General features: G+C 39.9%; 1 protein-coding gene across 1 annotated transcript in view; it reads right to left on the bottom strand.

Annotated features, from left to right (window-relative positions):
* Positions 1-277: 277 nt before the first annotated feature.
* The window catches only part of LOC132208893 (ral guanine nucleotide dissociation stimulator-like 1), a 31,665-nt gene continuing 10,927 nt past the window's right edge, over positions 278-21,015 (bottom strand). The window contains exons 6-15 of the mRNA XM_059644200.1: positions 20,646-20,749; positions 19,779-19,857; positions 16,999-17,085; positions 16,404-16,436; positions 14,413-14,564; positions 12,623-12,682; positions 9,969-10,143; positions 7,994-8,209; positions 4,068-4,182; positions 278-563 (exon numbers count right to left, since the gene is read on the bottom strand). Of these exons, the coding sequence (XP_059500183.1) occupies positions 4,141-4,182; positions 7,994-8,209; positions 9,969-10,143; positions 12,623-12,682; positions 14,413-14,564; positions 16,404-16,436; positions 16,999-17,085; positions 19,779-19,857; positions 20,646-20,749 (948 nt within the window). The 3' untranslated portion in view covers positions 278-563; positions 4,068-4,140. The remainder of the gene's footprint in view (positions 564-4,067; positions 4,183-7,993; positions 8,210-9,968; positions 10,144-12,622; positions 12,683-14,412; positions 14,565-16,403; positions 16,437-16,998; positions 17,086-19,778; positions 19,858-20,645; positions 20,750-21,015) is intronic.

Here is a 21,015-nt window from a genome sequence, read left to right as displayed (position 1 = left end):
CCCCCACCCCACAAATAGAGATTTCCTGCGTGGTGCCAAGGTACCTGCCTTGCTCTCTAGGATTATGACTGTCAATTGCCCCTGATACATGGTTCGTGGAGGTGAGCTCTCAACACAAATTGCTGATAGGAGGTTATATTTAGTGAAGCAGCGCTAATTAGATATGAAGTATACTCCCTCAGCCCAGAATTTGTCTTCTACTTCAAAAGAATGAAACAAAAGATTGCAATTTAAGTTTTTTAATTTAAAACAAATGTAAGAACATTGAAAACATTTATTGAACACTATTTTTAGAAACAAACTTAGACAAAGAACTCAGATGATTTTCTCTTCTATCTGTGGCTGGTATTGTTGGCATAGCCTCGATGTTGAACCATTTTAATTTTAAAGTGGTTATGTGTAAATGTCTAATTAGTGAATCCTATGTCGAGCACCAAGCGATTTACAGGAGGAGAAGGAAATAAAATACATACGACCTCTCAAAAATCAGGGCGGTGAGCTCTCTAACGCCCTTCCTCACCAGAGCTCATTGATTCACATTGGGAAGGAGGCTCGAACATTGCCTGTGGAAGAAAGGAATGCCAGAAATGTTAAAGTGCTTGTTGTTCCTGGTGTTAATTTATACATCGTGCAAATGTGAATTTGACAGAGACTCAAATACTGTTAAAAATTCCTGATATTTTGCTACTTTGAATGGATTTTTGTTTTGGATCCATTTGAAAAGTGAATATACATAACCAACACTGTTCTGCACGTGAGATGTGATTGCATGAAGATAAAAAGGTCAATGAATGAGTGTCAGATTAGGCTGTTAACCAATGAGACCCACTTGAAACAATGACAGGTCTGAGTAATGGAACATAAGCAGATAAACTAGGAACACAAGTGTATTTCAGTATTCATGTCTGAGGTGATCTGGTCCCCTGTGCATCTTTTAAATACCTTTTATCCCCAAAATGGTTTGCACTTTACAAATATATATTCTCTTACACACGCGCGCATCTCACAACATAACCATTCAAAATAAATTCATTATAAAGCTGAGCACTAATTAAAGTCTCAAACAAGTGCAATACCACTGGCAATAATAAACAATGCTGTTATTTCTTGCAGTTGCAGTCAGTTAAAAACATATCAATGGGTTTTTAATGCAGAATTAGTTAAAGCCTCTGGAAACAAAAGGTTGGCTGGAGACTTTAAAGACCGAGCCAAACAGGCCAGCTGAAGTACTCATCATCCCACCTAATGGTCTGGATAAATGGTTAGTTTGTTAGTTTTTTTTCCCCCTGAGATGGCTTGCACTTTACAGATATATCCTCTCATACACACACTCTCTCACTCTTACACTCTGACAGTTTCATTCAGTCTCACACTTACACACATAGTCTCACTCAGCCTGTTATAGTCACTCACACACACTCAGTCAGTCTGACTCACACTTCACGCAGCCTCACTCACACTCAGTTTCACTCACAAATATGGACTCATTCACACACATGGACTGACTCCCTTCCCTCACACTCTCAAACAGTCTTATTCACACTCAGTCTCACACAGTATCACAAGCACAATCTCAAGGGTGGCACGGTGTCTTAGTGGTTAGCACTGCAGCCTCACAGCGCCAGGGACCCGGGTTCGATTCCAGCCTCCGGTGAGTGTCTGTGTGGAGTTTGTACATTCTCCCCATGTCTGCGTGGGTTTCCTCTGGGTGCTCCGGTTTCCTCCCACAGTCCAAAGATGTGCAGGCGAGGTGCATCGGCCACGCTAAATTGCCCGTAGTGTTCGGGGGTGTGTGGGTTGTAGGGGGATGGGTCTGGGTGGGATGCTTCAAGGGGCAGTGTGGACTTGTGGGGTCAAAGGTCCTGTTTCCACAATGTAGGGAATCCAACCTAATCTCACACACTCTCACTCATACAGTATCACGCTGACTTTGCAGCTTCAGTCACACGCATACACAGTCTCACTCTGACTTTTTCACTCACACACATGGTGTCAGTCTCACACATACAGTCTCATTCTCACTTCACACAGTCTCATACACGTAGTTTGACTCCCTCCCACACAGACACTCACATTGTGTCACACGCACAAACTCAGGCTCAATAACACACATGCCCAATTTTGACTCTCACGCACCAACTCAGTCTCACTCACACAGGCTGTCTCTGATACCTTAGCCAGTCTCATTTGAGTGCACAGTCTCACCCACACAGAGACTCACTCACACAGAGTCTCACCTGCGCACAGTCTCACTCGCACGCAATCTCACCTGTACATAATCTCACTCGCACACAGTCTCACTCATAACGCTGTCTCACTCGCATGCAGTCTCACCCGTACATAGTCTCACCCTCACACGGTCTTACTTGGAGGTTCAAACACACAGTATCACTCTGACTTCCCACGATTTCACTCTCACACACCTTGCCTCTCACATTCACATAGCCTCACTCATACACAATCTCACTCTGAGTTCACAGTCTCAATCACACATGGTCTTGTTCAAACTCACTCAATTACACATGCTCTCTCACTCATACATTCTCACACAATCTTATTCAGTCTGACTAATATTCAGTCTCACACTCAATCATACATTCTCAATTAATCTCACTGTGTCACTCAAACTCTCACTCACAGTCACACTCACATCGGATCACTCGCAGTCTCACTAACACAGTCTCACTCACACACAGTCTCCCTCAGTCTCTCTCACACACACACATTCTTATTCACACACATGGCCTCACTCTCACAAATGCACGGTCTCATTCACATACAAATTCCTACTCTTTCTCTCTCAGTCTCACTCTGACTCACTCACACACAGGCCCACTCACACACGGGCCCACTCAGACTCTCTCACTCACACACATGTTCTTAGTCACACACGTTTTCACTCTCACAAATGCATGGTCTCATTCACATACAAATTCCTACTCTCTCTCTCTCTCAGTCTCACTCTGACTCACTGACACACAGACTCACTCACTCACCCACAGACCCACTCACACACAGTCCCACTCAGACTCTCTCACTCACACATGTTCTTAGTCATACATATGGTCTCACTCTCACAAATGCACAGTTTCATTCACATACAAATCCCTGGTCTCTCTCTCTCAATCTAACTCTGACTCTCTCTCTCACAGTCTCACTCACACATATGGTCTCACTCACAGTCTCACTCTGACTTCGTACAGTCCCACTCTCTCACACCCACTCACACAAACTCTCAGCATCACTCACACAGTCTCACACTGACTGTCATTCAGTCTCACTCACATATACAGTCTTACTCTAACTTCACAGTCTCACTCTTACACACACTCACAGTCTCACTCACACATCGCTTACTCTGACTCTCACTCACACAGTCTCACTCATATGTCCCACTATGGCACAATAATTTTATGTTAAATTGTTGTAAAATTGAACATTAAGTAAAAACAGTTAAGGTCTGAAACAAGTGCAATATGACTGGCAGTAATAAACAACTCTATTATTTCTTGTAGTTACCCTTTGTTGAAGGCATGTCAATGGCATTCTGTCCAAATTAGTTTAAACCACTGGAGAAATAAAAATATTGAAGGCAGGAATGGAGTGCTGAAGAGTTTAAAGGCCAAACCAAACACTTCAGTTGAAGTATTCATCATCCTGCCATTGGCTGAACAAATGGCTGGTTTGCTTTTTAACCAAACAACCATTGAGGAACCCAAGCAAATTCAATCACAATTGGTCAACAAGATTGATACGTAAACGATTCTTTTTCTCATCCAACCAATTGATACATGACTGTGATGTTCATAGAAGACCGGTGGCAGGGTTCAATTCTCCAGCCTTCCAGAAAAAATAGCTGATGTGCAAGATGTTTGAAAAGCACAAACAAGCACTGGACTCAAAAGTTAATGTTAAGCAATTGTCTGAAGTCAAGTCACTCTCTCCAAATTGTCCAATAATTTAAAGTAGAACACTGCCAAAGTAATTTATTCATATATTGCAGGGTTTTTGATACTGAGCAGAGATTTTAGATCCAACAGAGTCCCATGAAACATTATGTTCCTTACAGCTAAAACTTGCATAGACATGAAGATCTTCTTTCGGTGAATCTCAGGATGAAGTCGTGACTCACTTCCTTGTTCATTGCGTAATACAGGATGGCATTGGCCGGAAGTATGAGCACTGAAAAAGCAGAGGGAAAGCACATTATTATTCACACGTGTTTTCATCATATTGATTGTGCACAGATCCAACTGCTTCCTGGATACGGAAATATCAATGGCTGGGAGGAACAGAACAAATGTACTGCAAGGATTCAGAACGTATTACAAAACACAAGAGAAAATCTTGGAGTTATACCAAATTAGGTAAACTCAATAACTGAAAACCATTATATCTGAGACCCATTCTCAGGATGAGCATTGTTGGTCAAGACTAAAATCCATTTCAAACCTCTCACTGTCCGATGGCACATGCCTTCTTCATGACAGTTTGTACAATTCAGTGGCTTTATTGGGCCAGATATGAGGCTGTGAAGAGTCAGCATACAGTAGCCCAGGTAAAGATGTCAGATTTTCCTTACTACAGAACAATGCAAAACCCCAACTGATTCACGAATGACCCAGCAGCTACAAGGTCACTTCTGCTGATACCAGCATCAAACACAAAAAGGTGCAGTGTGTTCAACGTGAAAACACTGAGAAAAGCTATCCGCTCCTTCAGCATTGTGTTGGAATCTTGAAACTAACACCACTGAGGGCACCTAAATCAAACACGAGTTAGTGATCCAGTGAATGGCCATTTTCTGAGGGCTATGATGGATGCAGAATAAATTCCAGCTTTGTCAGTGAGACTTACATCCAGGGAACTGATTTTTCTTTTCTGTGAAATCTGACAGGGATAGCATGCTGCAAAGGCATTGGGACACTTCATTTTCATAAGGCATTCTGCTTAACACAGCCTGGATGGCAAGTTTTAAACCACAGCAGAATTAAACCCATGAGACCTCGTTTCTACTTTTCACCAGGAAATGGTTGGGGGAGGGTTGCGACAGATTAGCAACTTGACAGCAGTGACCCCATCCATGTTTCTGGTCTCTCAGCCACGGGCCAAAAAGAGGGGAAGAACAGATTAATTTCAGCAACAGGAAACATTTATTTTGGAATAACCAGTTAAAATAAGAATGAACAAAGCAGAACAATGTGCTAACAATGCAAATAATTCAGGATTTAATGCCACACCCAAATCCTGATGTACATCCTTCGCTCAATATGGCTTTAGGTAGTTTTACAAAAGGGCTACTGGACTCCAAACACTAACCCTGACTTCTCTCTACAAGTGCTGCTACTGCTGCTGTGCTTTTCCAGCAGTTTCTGATTTCCAGCATTTGTGATTCTTTGTTCTGATTTGGCTTTAGGGCAATCTGATGAAATAATTTGCTTTTATTAGGTGCAGATATTAGTTGTTTATTGGCTTTACATTCCTCAGACTTGAATCCTGCTGAACATGCTTGGATATGTTCAATGATACAAATTTAGATATCTGCAGCTTTTTGGTGAAATCAAAAGAAAATATCAATTCCCTTGCAGTGGTTATGCTGTTCAGAAATAGATTTAACTTAAATTGAAGCAATTTCCACTGCTCACCTTATGATATTGAGAAGACCAGTTTTTTGGGCAATTGTCTGCTTTTGTTTAATTCTGTGTTATATTTGGAGATTGCTTTTCTCAGCTCAAATTTGAGCAATGACCTGGAAGATGAAATGCACCAGCAAATTTTCTGTTTCTTCTGGAGAACTGCAATGTTTTCTGGTTGAGTAAACTCACACTTAATTCTACTTTAATTTTGCTATAGTTCATGGCTAAAAAAATTACTTTTGCCACCCAGTCTAAAGCAAAGATCATATTAAATATATTAATGGATAGCAAATCTGAAAAATCCAAAAAATGTAGTGGAATTAAATTCCTGAGGAAGTGGCAGATGCAGACACAATTACAATGTTTAAAAGACATTTGAATAAGTACATAAATAGGAAAGGTTTGGGGGGATATTTTGTTCGGTACGTCTCGACAATTCTATAAGTGGTAGAGTCAAATATTACACAACTAGAGATTAGATGAACTACATTATCTTTCTAAAGAAGGGTCTAGGCCTGAAATGTCAGCCTTCCTGCTCCTCTGATGCTGCTTGGCCTGCACTGTTCATCCAGCGCGACACCTTGTTATTTTACATTAACTAACATCCCCAAAAGTGATCTTTTTTGAATAACCAATACCTTTTCCACTCTGTATGCTCAGACTTTAAATGATTAATCACTAATTTTAGTGATTCATTGGTGATAAATTGGATTTTCTAAATTATGTTCGAAGAAGTGCCACACAAGTGTGCAAGCAAAATTGAAGCCTGTGGAATGAAATGGGCAGTGGCAGTATAGACTCAAAATTGGGTGAGGATTAGAACATAGAATCATGAAGAACAGTCATTTGCTCAGGCTAACTAAAGTAAATGAGGGAAACTGTTCACTGGTCCTTCTGACACTATGTACCAAGGTCAAAATCTAAGGTAATTGGTGGGGAGACAAAGCAAAAACAAAAAAGAATCCTGCTTTTTCCAAACCGCAATGTACGAATAGGTGGTTAAAGCAGATTAAATTACTTTCATAAGACGACTGAATAATTACATGGAGCAAAATTTGCAGGGCAGGGCTAAAAAGGGCAATGGTGGTTGTGGTGGGGGAGATGGGTGGCGAATTAGGCTACTTCTTACTGAGATTTAACACAGACACAATAAGTCAAGCTTTTTTTTGCTTTGTGATAACATTCCACGATTCTCTAGTTGGCCTCTCATGACTGTATTAGTTGGCAACAATTTGTTGCACATTCATCAGGAGACATTTTCATCATTTTGGCTGAGAATTTTGTTTTCTGTGTTTCATAGATGTTCAATTTAAACAAGCTGTTTGCCATTTGCTTATCCAAATTCTGCCTCAGATCTTCGGCTGGTTCTGCCCCATCTCCAACTCACTGACAAGCTAACAAATGTTCTCTTCACCAGAGTAAAGAGGCGCTGTTTGTTAACAATATTTAAACACTAGAAGCAATTTCCACACATCACACTGACCTCTGTGGAGGCACAATCAGAGTACGACTGATCCTGTCAAGGAAAATGCATGACCAAACATAACAATCTATGTGCCTTCTAATTTGGCCAATATTCCTTCGGCTTCCCTGAACTAGCCAGTAGGCAATTATTCTGTTTTGGATTGCACTCTTGCTATTGGAACGCTTTGCCTGCAACGGTAGTAGATTCACCAACTTTAGGTACATTTAAGTCATCATTGAACAAGCATATGGATGTACATGGAATAGTGTAGGTTAGATTGGCTTCAGATTGGTATGACAGGTCGGCACAACATCGAAGGCCGAAGGGCCTGTACTGTGCTGTAATGTTCTATGTTTTTCTCCAACCCATTTTTGATGTGCTTTCTTCCATGCACCAGCCTTTTAAATTTCACATGAGCCAAAGCCAGGAAAGAAATATTCAATATCTCTGTTAGTATTACTCGATTGGCTTACAGATGGACCAAAGTGCCTGTGGTCAGCTAACTGAAGATCTGGTACCTCCTTGCTGATTTATTGTACAGTTAATGGTGCGTGTTAATTTGTGATATTTCCTCTTCAATAGTTATCAGCCAGTCCCCAAAATGGGGCAACAGAGTGCTGCACCTTGCCATGTACACTTAAAGGAGAAATGCAAGGAAAATGTGTTCAGGCCTAAAACCTAAACATTGCTACTGCATTACAAAACAGGATCAAAATGATGGTCAAAGCACTCTCATAGAGCAAAAAAGGCTTCAGCAATGTGGAAAATACACACTGAATATGACTGCATGGCAACAAATAATTGGGATAAAAATTCCTCTTGCGATACTGGCAGAGAGCAATGGCAATTATTTGGACCGAGCATGACGACAGCAAACAGTCCAGGGACTTACCAAAATAGTTTTGAATTCTTGTGCTCTGTCCTCCTCTAATCTGACTCGGATGAGGCAGCTTTTCTCATTCTGGCGGTTGTCCCTCCGACGTGTTGCACACCAGCAGCTGCCCAAACCTGCACGCCTCCCAGACTTGGCTGTGTCATAATTTGGTTTTGCTGATGCACCACTGTTGGATAAACCTCCAGAGGAGGCAGGATCCACGGATTTTAATGGCTGTGGAATAATTATTTTGTTTAAGAAAACGTTTGTCAATTGTTGCATATTAGATACTTCCCCCTTTCCAGTTATATTTATTATGACACAAAATATGCTCTCCTGCTGCCCACAAAGGTGAAGGCATTCTGCGCAGGACAGCTTAATTGCAAGAACATGAAGTTGCACATGAATTCTTGGTCGTTGCTGTCTTGTGAAATATTTAACTTGCAGTTCTTTCCTCTACCCGTAAAGATCACTTCTGAGGAATTATACTCCCGCTTGTGTTTACTAGCTGTTCAGTCAACATCAACAATTCAGTACTTAGCATGCCCATAAATTACTAATTAGTTTCCTTCGGCACAATAACATTGTGGTCATTTCACTTGACCATGTAAACTGGTGCTTCAATTCTAAGTTTGTCAGATAAACCCTTTGGGGTTTCAGTTTGCACTCAGTATGTGAACATGCTTACATAAATATTTATTTGCCCACTTCACCCTGCTACGCACAGAAATCTTGAATACAACTACACTGTTTGAAGTTAAAACACATTTATGAATTGCAGGTGACTGCGAATGGGCCAACCAGTGCATTGTGCAGGTCAGAATGTGTGCGGCACAGCACCACTGGCAGAAAGAAAGACAGACAGCAGCAGCAAACCACATACAGCAGAGAACTAAAGAAACCAGAAGTGAAATCATCCAAGTCACTGCAGCTCTCAGTTTATGATTAACATACAGGGAGTCACAACACTAAACAGGAGAATCCATAAAAAGGAAGAGGGTATTTTGAAACAAAGAAATACCACTCCAAAACACCTAAATGGGACCTAATAATACTTAGCCCAATTCTTAGGGGAATACATTATGAAAATATCCCTGGGACAAGTCCTCGACATATTCTGTAAACAATAACCATAACACAACTTTGATAATCTCCCAAGATACAATGGTCTTCAGCAGAGAACGCACTAATCAACAGCTCAAAGCCCAAATATTGATGAAAAACAAAACGTGCAGTCACGAGGACTCCATGCAGAGAGCTGCATTACTTTGTTGCAATTGCTGGATCAAGACTTATCCAACATACTCTAAATACTGTTTTTGTGGGCAGTGCGCTTCAAGCTGCGACAGATGTACCCCATGCACTAAAATTTACTGTGTAGAAATTAAACATGCTGTGAATAATTAAAGATGAAATATTTTGGCTATTAGTATAAAATCATATAAAATATCTAAGCAAAACAAAGCCAACAGCACAACTCAAAAAAAAACAAATAAAATCAGCTCTCACTTCGTGAGCGAATAATACCTTTTCTGGAATCAAATGCTTCAGTAACCAGCACAAAGGTTGAATTTGGCTGGGAATTGCACAGCTGTCTTGCCTTCGTTCTGAAAGCAAGTAACCCAACTTTGGCAAGTGGGACCTGGGATGGAAAATTGCTGGCAGCAGCCAGTTATGAAGATGCTTGGTGGAATGGCATTCACATTAAGGATTTCAGTCTGGCTGAAACATCAAAATGGCTATTCGGCTAATAGCTCTTAAAAGAAAGGCGAAGGAGATTGGCTAGGCAGCCATCCAGCTCCAATGGCTGGGACGGTATCACTGAGTACCCTTGTATCCTCTTGACTGCCAAAGTGTAGTCAGGATAATAAGACGGCAGGAAGGCAGAAGAAAGGAAGGAAAGAAAGAAGAAAAAAAGTGTCTGGACATTATTAGACAAACCAGAGTCTCCAAGAACAACATATTTTACGTGATGAGTGCCTCACTGTCTCACCTTTTCCGGCGCTTTTTGCGAAGTGCTCGGCTCTTCCATTTCCAAGTGGCTGGAATCGGATAAAATGCTGGCTGCGGTAATGCTGTCGTCTGAATCCTCATTCTGAAGGGATGCTCGCTGCTCAGAGCTTTTAGTTTGAGTGTTGTGTATTTTAACACCTCTCTTTGAAAACAGGCTGCACAAGGGAAAGGGGACACAACAAACATGAAAATGTCATTGCATTCTAGAGAAACTGTTTAAAAAAAATTAAACTAGAATGAAGGTATATTGATGATGAGAGTACCAGGAGTTTGATGCGCGCCACATTTGACCTGTGAGAAATTAATAGTGGCACACTCATACCAAGAGCTCGCATTACTAGTATTGAACACCGTTACATTGTCTCATCGTTAGGGAGTATATGAATAGGTTACAATGTTTGCATATTCCAATGGCACAAGAATCTGGGCTTTTTGCAGTGTTTGTTCAACCTGCTATCAACTTCAATCTCATGAAAGGCAAAATGTGGATTTGAATACCCACAGGGTGGAAAATTTCCCCCAACCTGGCCACATGCTAATGTGTATGTAATTTCATCCTGAAAGCTGCAGTTTATTAAAAATAAAACGTAAAACAAAGTAACACCATTGATAATTGATAGAAAACTGTATACAACACTTTGTAAGGTAGGACAGTGAGCTCTGAATTTGGCCTTCAGTATATTGGTACTGCAAACGTTAGGATTTCTATTCAGCAATTTGCATTTATATTGCATAATTAACATCGAAAATTTTCCAAAACTCCCAAAAGAAGTACAGCAGATGGCATGACAAAAAAATTCCTACACTGAAAATCCCGATTGTTGGTATATTAGGCATTAAATAGTGCAGGGAGCAAGAGCAGGTGGCTGCTGAAATGTGAGATTGCACACTAATGCTGCAACGTTGATTGCCTGCACTTCGAGAATCACAATTAAGCCATGGAAGCCTAAATCACATCCATGTAACATCCACACTCATGTAAAGAGAAGATATCCTAGGAAGTGAATAAGTGTTTCCCTTCTCTTTCTTGGTTTCTATATAACAATAGTCACATGTCACAGTCCAGATCACTGCAAGGCACAACACAGCAACAAGGCATGGTTTTGCTGCTCTGAAACTCTACACGGGTAGGTGGTGGAAAATCTGACTTTGCTGAGTTCTGGTCAGTGCTATTGAACAGAAATATAAGATAATATCCCCAACTCAGGAAAATTATCAAAAACAATAACTTTGGAGTCTTTACACATGTATGCACAACAACACAAACACATACTTTCATGTCACCTACATGGAAAGAGATTTGAGTTTTATAGACAATAGACAATAGGTGCTGGAGTAGGCCATTCGGCCCTTCGAGCCAGCACCACCATTCATTATGATCATGGCTGATCATCCACAATCAGTATCCTGTTCCTGCCTTATCCCCATAACCCTTGATTCCACTATCTTTAAGAGCTCTGTTTATCTCTTTCTTGAAAGCATCCAGAGAGTTGGCCTCCACTGCCTTCTGGGGAAGAGCATTCCATATATCCACCACTCTCTGGGTGAAGACGTTTTTCCTCAACTCTGTTCTAAATGGCCTTCCCCTCATTTTTAAACTGTGTCTTCTGGTCCTGGACTCACCCATCAGCGGAAACATGCTTCCTGCCTCCACAGTGTCCAATCCCTTAATAATCTTATACGTCTCAATCAGATCCCCTCTCATCCTTCTAAACTCAAGTCTCCAAGTCCAGTCGCTCCAATCTTTCAACATATGATAGTCCCGCCATTCTGGGAATTGACCTTGAGAACCTACGCTGCACTCCCTCAATAGCAAGAATGTCCTTCCTCAAATTGGGAGACCAAAACTGCACACAATACTCCAGATGCAGTCTCACTAGGACCCTGTACAGCTGCAGAAGGACCTCTTTGCTCCTATACTCAATTCCTCTTGTTATGAAGGCCAGCATGCTATTAGCTTTCTTCACTACCTGCTGTACCTGCACGCTTGCTTTCATTGACTGATGTACAAGAACGCCTAGATCTCGTGTGCTTCTCCTTTACCTAACTTGACTCCATTGAGACAGTAATTTTGAGGTGGAGCTTCAGATGTGAGAAGCATGGCTGATAATTTTTCAACAGAAGATATTTCTGCTGCCTGCTGACCCACAAAGTAGAACACAAATCTGATTTTTCACTCAAAATCGTTAAACATTGCTAGTTTTCATTATACAGGCCCACAAATATGCAAATTTAATTCACTGTAACACCTTTTTTGCTTACTTGTCTCTCATAAACAAATTTATTCCGGTGAAATTTAGCCATGGTGCAGAAACTTCTCTGGACAAATGAGAATCGCTAGGCAATACCAAGCTCATCACAGGTCCACATTCTACACTCATGGTCATAGCAAAGAATCTCTATCAATCAGTCTACACGAGACACATGCATGAGGTGAGAATAACAGCACCACTCCTTGCATCATTTCAAATTACTCGAACAGTTACTAAAAAATCTCACTCCAATGAAGCAATAATGACCATACATCAAATGTCTCTATGTGTCAAGGAACAGATGTAATTACCTTTCTGTCCATTCATCCCAATAATAAAGGAAATAATGAGATATTTGCGCTGCTTAACATGGGATACTTACCAGCTGAGGCGTTTAAACACACTCTTTTTGAGCTTTGGCGGTTTCTCGAGTTCAGAGGAGCTGCAGGGTGGCAAATAAACATTTTCAGACAAGATTCATTTAAAAAGAATCAGACGCTTTTGTTCAATATTCTTATTATTTATGGCAAAATCAATCATTTACATAGATTTGAAATTGCAGAATGATAATTTTGTTTGCAAAAGGCACGTGTTTTCAGGCAGGAGAACACTGAACATTACTTTGAGTAGTGAGCGACAAAAGTTCTCACTGTAGGCACATCGATCTTTTCTGCTTTATGAACAGCAGATCAAGACAATAAGAGTTCTGAAGAAATGTCACCAGACCCGAAGGATAACTCTGCTTTCTTTCCACAGATGCTGCCAGACCTGCTGAATGTTTTCAGCAATTTCTCTTTGTGTTTTTGATTCCCAGCATCTGCGGTTCCTTTGCTTAATTTTTTACCAAGACGATAACCCCCTCAGTCTTTTTGCAGAACACGTGGAATTGAACAAAATGCTCGAACTTCTACAGCAGGTACAGAAAAAATTAACAAGGACTGGGCTTGAAAAAAGTTAACTGGAAAACATGAGAATCAAACTTCCAGTGCCAAAGGTGATACAATAGGTTGTAAAGTTATACAGGAGTTTCTCTGGGCCTCATCCACACTGTCATGTGAATGTACAGACAATGTCAAGCAATGAAAGGTAGTCATGAATCAGTCACTTCAGGTGACTAAAACACCACATGCCACATCTCGGAGGTAGTAAAATGAGGAGTATATCTCTTGACCAGACTTTCTGTTGCTGATATTTTCAGACAAACCGTCCGAAAATCAACCAAACTATCCGAGAGGTCCAAAAGAACTTTAAATATAACTTATGATCCATGCAAAGTGAATTTCGGTAACATTTTGTAATTACTGTTATAAATAAATACCATGTTTGAAGTTGGCCCAATACTGACTGTGCCACTGATGGAACTGACGATAATGCCAGGTACTTGCTGCACATGGTCATCCATAGCCTGAGGATGGGCTTAATAGTGAGCTTTGATTTTCAAAGCAGGAATGTAAATTGCTACATCAGGTACATTTTAAATAAGAACTTCTGCCCATCAATTTATGAAGAAGCAAACTGTTTTCAAACAATGTAATTATTACAAAGCCTGCTCTGTCAAAACTAAAAAATAGTTTCAGTGATCTATAATCTGGTTCCTTTATCAACTCTGGTCCAGGAATGGCAAAGTGTTTTGTTTTTCAGTTGGAGATTATTTTTGGTTGCATTATTAAAAATATACTGTGGCTATTTCGAGATGAGGGAATGATGTTTTTAGGCAACCATTGAAAGATACTTTAAAATGCTGACCAATTGTGTAGGGTTATTGTTAATTTTATGTTAGTAATAGGATTATGTGTTTGAAAAGAAATTGGAAGGAAAAGAAACATTTCTCAAAACTGGTACAATTTACATCTGGATTTGTAGGTGCACCCACAATAGGAGCTCTTGGACATGTTGCTAAAATTGGTCACTCATCAAGTTTTTTGCATTTTCCTGCAATCATTGGCTTCGTGATAGTATACTCTGCACTATTATATACCAATGAAACGCATTTTGATGCAACACAACAGAATTGATTCATTGAGCAACTGGCTTTATCCTCATAGGTCAGAATTCATTGTCAAAACTTTGAAACCAAGGAAAAGGAAGACAGTAAACAATCTGGCAGCTCACTAGCATTAAACAGCAATTATAACGAGAGAAGATTTCACACACAACCCTTAACTGTTTTACCTGCACACTCCTACAATACCAGTTACGTACTCGCTATCCTCACTTAAGTATTGTTGCATAAAGAACAAGTCTAGAAAATTCTCGTTTGGACGAAGGGTGTAAGATGAGCAAGCAAACTGCAGGGATTTGATACCCAAAATTATTTCATATTCCTGAAAGAACACAAATAAATAATGAGCTGTTAAGGCAAGTTTAAACTGCTATAATTGCTCCTGCTAAATCCTAGTCTGTGGTATTTTGAACAGCATCGATAACTTTATTCAAAGTGCACAGTACATCATGTCACAAAAATATTTCTGCTTTGGAAATAAATGACACAAATGTGACTTTTCAAGGATAAATTTCTGTACAGATTATCCAGGATGGTTTCAGGACACTAATTCCCAAAACAGTGCTTCAAAGATGGATTATTTTAAAAAATGATTCACTTAAGAACCATAAGCTGATTTAGGGTGAAGACAAGAAATGTTATGAAAGATCATTCATCCAAGCAAAAGGAAGTCTGCCAAGTACAAAATAAGTGGCTGATCTATAGTAACTGATGCCAAGACAGACGGTGAAAATGTTGAGTTAATTTTTCAAGGTTGCACCACCATGAAATTGAATGGACCATGAGCAGCTCGAAGTTACTGGACTATTTTCTTTCAACCACAGTGGCTTCTTGGTTGAATCTTGTCACAATTTGACATGTAAAAAGGGGCAGACCTTTCTAAGTCAAACTCTGACAACATGTTACTGCCAAGTTGTAAAGTGCCAGCCAGTTTTCAACAGGTCAGTGAAAAGAAACACTTCACTACATCCACATCAGCCACGACAAATGGCGGGCCATTTGACAGATTACATTCCGAGCTGGTGAATTGGAGTCACACAGCGTTGGATGCCTATTTTGCCACCCAGCTGATTTTACATCACATGGCCCAGTTTGGCAAATTCAGCATCAGCTGCTTCTGATCGGAACCTATTCTATTCATAGGGACCTCAAGTTACAGCTCTGTAAGCAAGAATTCATTGTTTGCCATAAGGTCAAATTCCTCTCAAATTCATATTCTCAGGTTGCCTGCTGAATGTTGCAGTACAAGATGAAAATACAATCTGAGTGGGTTATCTCTGGGTGCTCTGGTTTCCTCCCAAGGTCCAAAGATGTGCATGTTAGGTGGATTGCCCACGCTAAATTGCCCGTAGTGCCCAGGGATATTTAGCTTCAGTGAATTACACATGGGGAATGGGTCTGGGTGGGACCCTCTTCAGAGTGGCCCTATGAACTTGTTGGGCCGCATGGCCTGTTTCCACACTATAGGGATTTGATGATACCCTCAACAGTAGCCATGACAACAGGGATGTTTGAGAATTTGGTATTACCAAATTCAGAAATATGGAGTAAAACATACTGCCCAGTCAGTGAGAATCCAAACAGGTGCACTCCCTCAATTTCTGACATCCCATGACGAAATGATGTCTCTCATCTAAAGGAAAATACTAATATGGAGAGATTGTTTATCCAGTGTCTTCAATAATGAAATAGCTTCCATGACACTGAGATTAATTGAACAACATCTTCATACACATAACGCCTAGCATATCCTGTGCGTGGCTGTGACTGTTCAAAGGTAAATTGCAGCACATTAGCAGCGCAAAAGCAGGCTATTTGACTGAACTGCTCCATGCTGATCTATACACCTCTCCCACCTTGCTTCAAACTCTAAATATGCCGCTGTGTCCTTTCTGACATCTAACTTTCTCTCAAATACATCTGTGCTCATCCTCTCAACGAGTCCTGGTAGCAGCAGCTTCTGCATTCTGGCTGCTCTGAGTAACAAAGCATCTCCTTAATTCTTTATTGGATTTATTAGTGACCATATACATTTAGGATGCTGTTGGGGACTCCCCCTACACCCCCATCAAGCAAATAAAGCAGCACAAGATTGAAAAGCATGCTTTTCCCCTTTCATACAATTCCAAACATTTTGTACAGTGCAATTTTCAGTACTCACTTTTTGTCTCTTGTCAAAGTTGATCAAGCCATTCTGTAAGAGATAGACAAGGACAAAGAAAATTAATTCAAATGTACAAAGGTCAAACAGTACAACAAGATCATGAAATTTAAAAGATCAGAAGTGAAATACAAGTTCTGTAAACTTGGTTCCATTTTAGTATATCGTCAAAGGCCAATCACAAATGATCTGTCATACCACCAGGTCATATCTTGGACACTACATAGAGCCCTTTGCTCCAGTCAAGTAGGTCAGTACCAAGCTGAAGACATTCTCAGCTGTTCAACTGCTCAAAAGGTAGTGACATCCAGGTAACCAATTTACCTGTACAGAATAAAAATGATGTGCAATTTATCCAACCTTTTGAAAAACTAAACCCATATTCAATTAACTGCAAAGTGATTTGCATGTTCCTTTGTTTACAAATTGTTTGATTCACAGCACAAAGCATCAAATTATTCTGATTGGGATTATTAATCAAACTCATTCATTTTTTTTATTGCTTTGATTCTCATCTACAAGCAGCTTGCAATGAAACCATAATAATAGCGCTCATCAGCAAATAAGGAATCCAAATCTTGTAAGAGAGACTTACTGAATGGTAATTCGGGAAAGCCGAATCCAGCGCTGAAAATTCTGTTAAGAAAGTTCCCAGGTACGGCACAATTCCCTGAACGATATCCTAGAAAAAGAGAGGTGAATTTGTTTAATCCATTGTGAACTCATTGTCCTATTTCTCAAAATTACTACTCCATGTCTTATTTATTCCCTTGATCATACAACTAAATCTATTTAGAATCAAAATTTAGGACTCAAAATTTCAGACAGTTATACAGTGGAATGCAACGTTAGATCTATAAAGGCCAGGCAAGTTCAACGTTTGATCCCTCATCTGTGAACTGGAAACCAAACTCAATATTTGTGTAACCTCATCATTTGGAGATTGGAAATTTTCTACGTAACGTGCAATTTCGCTTGAAGATAAAAACAATTTACCTCACCAGATCTCCAAAACTTTGTCTCAACAAGTTTAAACGTCATTTTTTTCTAAACTCAAGAATATAATTCTTCTCAAGGTCTTTTCATTAGACACCTCTCTTACCCGAAGAAATAATTTAATGGTCTCAGATGGTGGGTTGGTTCAGAACCGAAGAGCCTAGGAGATACATCGAATTGGCAAATTGGAGCCAAAATTGGGTTTGCGGCAGGAAGTAAATGTGATTTTTGAAGGGCTTTTCAGCAACTTGATGCTTTCATCCAGCAGCATACCACAGGGTACAGTAATAGTTCTTACTGTGCGTACGTTAATGTTGAAGACACGAAAGCTCCAAGTATGAACAGCCGATTCACAGATGACACAAGAATTGGACGGTTGTGAACAGCAAAAAGCCTTAGTCTCTCGGGTTACGCATATGGGCTGGTTAGAAGGCCTGAACAGAGGCAAATAGAATTCAATCCAGAAAAGTGTGAGGTGAAGCATTTTGGCGGTCTAATAGGTCAGGAGAATATATGTTCAATGAGATAATAAGGTGTGGAGCTGGATGAACACAGCAGGCCAGGCTGCTTCAGAGGAGCAGGAAAGTTGATGTTTTGGGTCTGGATGACAGAGGATCAGAAGGACTTTGGTGTGTGCATAAACATATTCTTGAAGGCAGGAGGACCTGTGGATAAGTTGGTAAAATATTGGATACTTGCCTGAATATAACAGCAAGGGGGTAATGATGGAACTGTAAATAACATTAGTTGAGCCACAGCTGGAACAATGTGTGCCTCAAAACTAAGGCATTTTGCTACTTACTACCGCTCCAATTCTTGTGTCATCTGTGAACCTGCTGTTCACACTTGGAGCTTTTGTGTCTTGAACATTAATGTACACACAGCAAGAACTATTGCGGTGCCCTGCACCACTGCCAAAGCACATTTGTGTAAGATGCTGAAAGATTAGCAAACCATGCACTGTAATTCACTGCATAATCTGGGAGAAAGCTTTATGGAAGTTATACAACTGTCCAATCATGAACTCACATTTTCCCCTGTATACTTACAGAATTTTGCACCACAAAAACAATCATCATGCAGAGCACACATTTTTGATTATAAAAGCAAACCTACTTTTAGATTCAATCTAGATCAGAAAAATATGTTGAAATTCTGTACAGTGCACCAATCACAACACACAATAAACAAAGTGTGACAGCAGGGCAGTAGAAATTCTGGGGCAAACATCTGGAAAGCAATGTAAAAAGATAGTTCACTGCAACTAGAACATTGAGCAGTTTGAAAAATGGAGTGTCTGTCAAACTGACAACATGCTAGCATGATTACTGCATTTCTCCCTCTTCAAATACCAGCTTAAAAGTGTTTCAATTCCATCTAAGAATGATTTAGAGAATAAGAAAACGTTGACTATTTTCTGAGCTGGACAACTAGTTTGGTAAAGTGGCACCAAAATATTTATATCTGACCAATTATTCTGTTATTTTGTCAAATTCAGGAGCAAAATGAGTGGACAAAGAGCATGATAAAAGGAGTGAGGAGGAATGGCTAGAAACTTGTCAGTTTTCATCCAAGCTAGTTGAAACTAGATAGTTGATGTCTGAAATACTGAACAAAGAGATATGAATATCTCTCCATTCCTACGCAGCAAATAGTTCTGACTGCAGAGAACAAGAAAAGGAAGACATGGTAATTGAGTAAAAACACTTATGAGAACCAGTTAAATCTCTTAATGTTTTGCCTTGGCTTTTATTAATTACAAGGCCCTTGAGGTGTACAAAGCAAAAGAAAAAGAAATTGGCACATATCGCACTTTAGACATTGCTTCAGTTCAAATTTCCAAGATAATGAACACTGAGAAAGATAATCTATGAAGGCTGCATCACTGCATCATAGACATTGCTTCAGTTCAAATTTCCAAGATCATGAACACTGAGAAAGGTAATCTATGAAGGCTGCATCACTGCATCATATACATTGCTTCAGTTCAAATTTCCAAGATAATGAACACTGAGAAAGATAATCTATGAAGGCTGCATTACTGCATCATAGACATTGCTTCAGTTCAAATTTCCAAGATAATGAACACTGAGAAAGATAATCTATGAAGGCTGCATCACTGCAGTATAACCAAATTAGATGTCGATTAAAATGTTAACTGCAATATCATCAGCAATTATAAGAATCATGACAAAACAATCTTGGAAGACTTGAGCCAAGCCAGACCACCTGGACTGCAATACATATACTCCTGTTGCAGTATTGATTGACAGAATCTGTACGCATTCAGTCACCAACTGAGTTCATTGCAGATATTTTACTATAAACTATTGATCATGCCCTGAATATAGTCACACTGGGCCAAGTGCAACACCTTACCTCCATTAGCAGCTCTCTACTTGCTATAAAGTTATCTTCTTCATTGTTTGAAAGGTCTTCAAATGTTGTCTTACTGCTCCTAGTCAAGAGAATGAGACAAATTACTCTTGACAGAATAGAGTCAAGATAACAAACAGCTGATACGGAACCTGACAAATAAGCAAGTAATACAGACAGTGAATGGCAGTGAAGCATTTTTACAATAAGTATAGTTATTTTAACCCAATTGTTCAGAAATGTTTTGGCAATCTCTGGGGCAGGTAGAACTTGAACCCTGATTGTTGAAACCCAGGGATGGGGATACTGCCATTGTGCCGCAAAAGCTCTTGTGTGCAGTCGTTTTGGTGAATGTCATTGCAGCAAGAGAGATTTCATTCCCAAGCTGCCTACAAAAACACAACCATGATCAAATGGTCTGAGGCACACGAACATAAACTACAGGTGTGCACTTCAAAGTGTTATAGAGTGCTTTCTTGGGAGATTAAAATAATTGTTGTCTTTGTATTTTAGTATCCCACATAAACCTCTGGCTTATATCACCCCATCACAGCATATCCACAGGAAACTGTGTTACGTTACATCCAACAGCAGATCAGTTTTGGAACACGATAGTTAAATATTTCAAGTTGCCAAACAGTTTTCTTTTTCCACTTAAACAAATTAACTCTTCGCTCCTTTGTGAAAAAATGAAAGATTCTGCCAATTAGCCAATTGTTAGGATTGCACTGTAGTGCCTCTGGTAATCCTGTTAATGCACCGAGCGTGTGAAGATCACTTGTGCAAGTAAACCTGGAGGTCAAACCTGCAATTTCCTCCCTCATATTTATTAAATAAATATTACAAGGCTCTTTCTGAACAATGACTTACTTTGACACGGCTGCCCAAGTCTTCTTCAAATTGAACACACTATTCGATTGCAATGCCGTGGTAATTGCATGCGCTGACGAGAAATTCTGCAAAGTCCTACATTCCTGTCAGAGAAAAAAAGCTGTGAGTTCTGTGGAAAAAGCAGTGACTCCCCATTACCCAACACCTCAGACTTTTTAAAAAGGTTCTATCAGTAAAATGTTAGCTGAGAAAATAACAGCATTAACAAACAAACTTTTTGAGGGAAAGAATTCCATGATTCTTGGCAACTCAAACCTTGATATTCATTTTGTATCCCTCTGAGACAACCTTTTCAGTTCCCTTGCTGCCAGCCTGTGACTGGTTAGATATGATTACTGACACCAAAGGA

The sequence above is a fragment of the Stegostoma tigrinum genome, unplaced genomic scaffold (assembly GCF_030684315.1).
Source record: "Stegostoma tigrinum isolate sSteTig4 unplaced genomic scaffold, sSteTig4.hap1 scaffold_57, whole genome shotgun sequence".
Lineage (NCBI taxonomy): Eukaryota > Metazoa > Chordata > Chondrichthyes > Orectolobiformes > Stegostomatidae > Stegostoma > Stegostoma tigrinum.
Note: the sequence above shows the minus strand (reverse complement) of the source record. Positions and strands in the feature narration are given on the sequence as shown.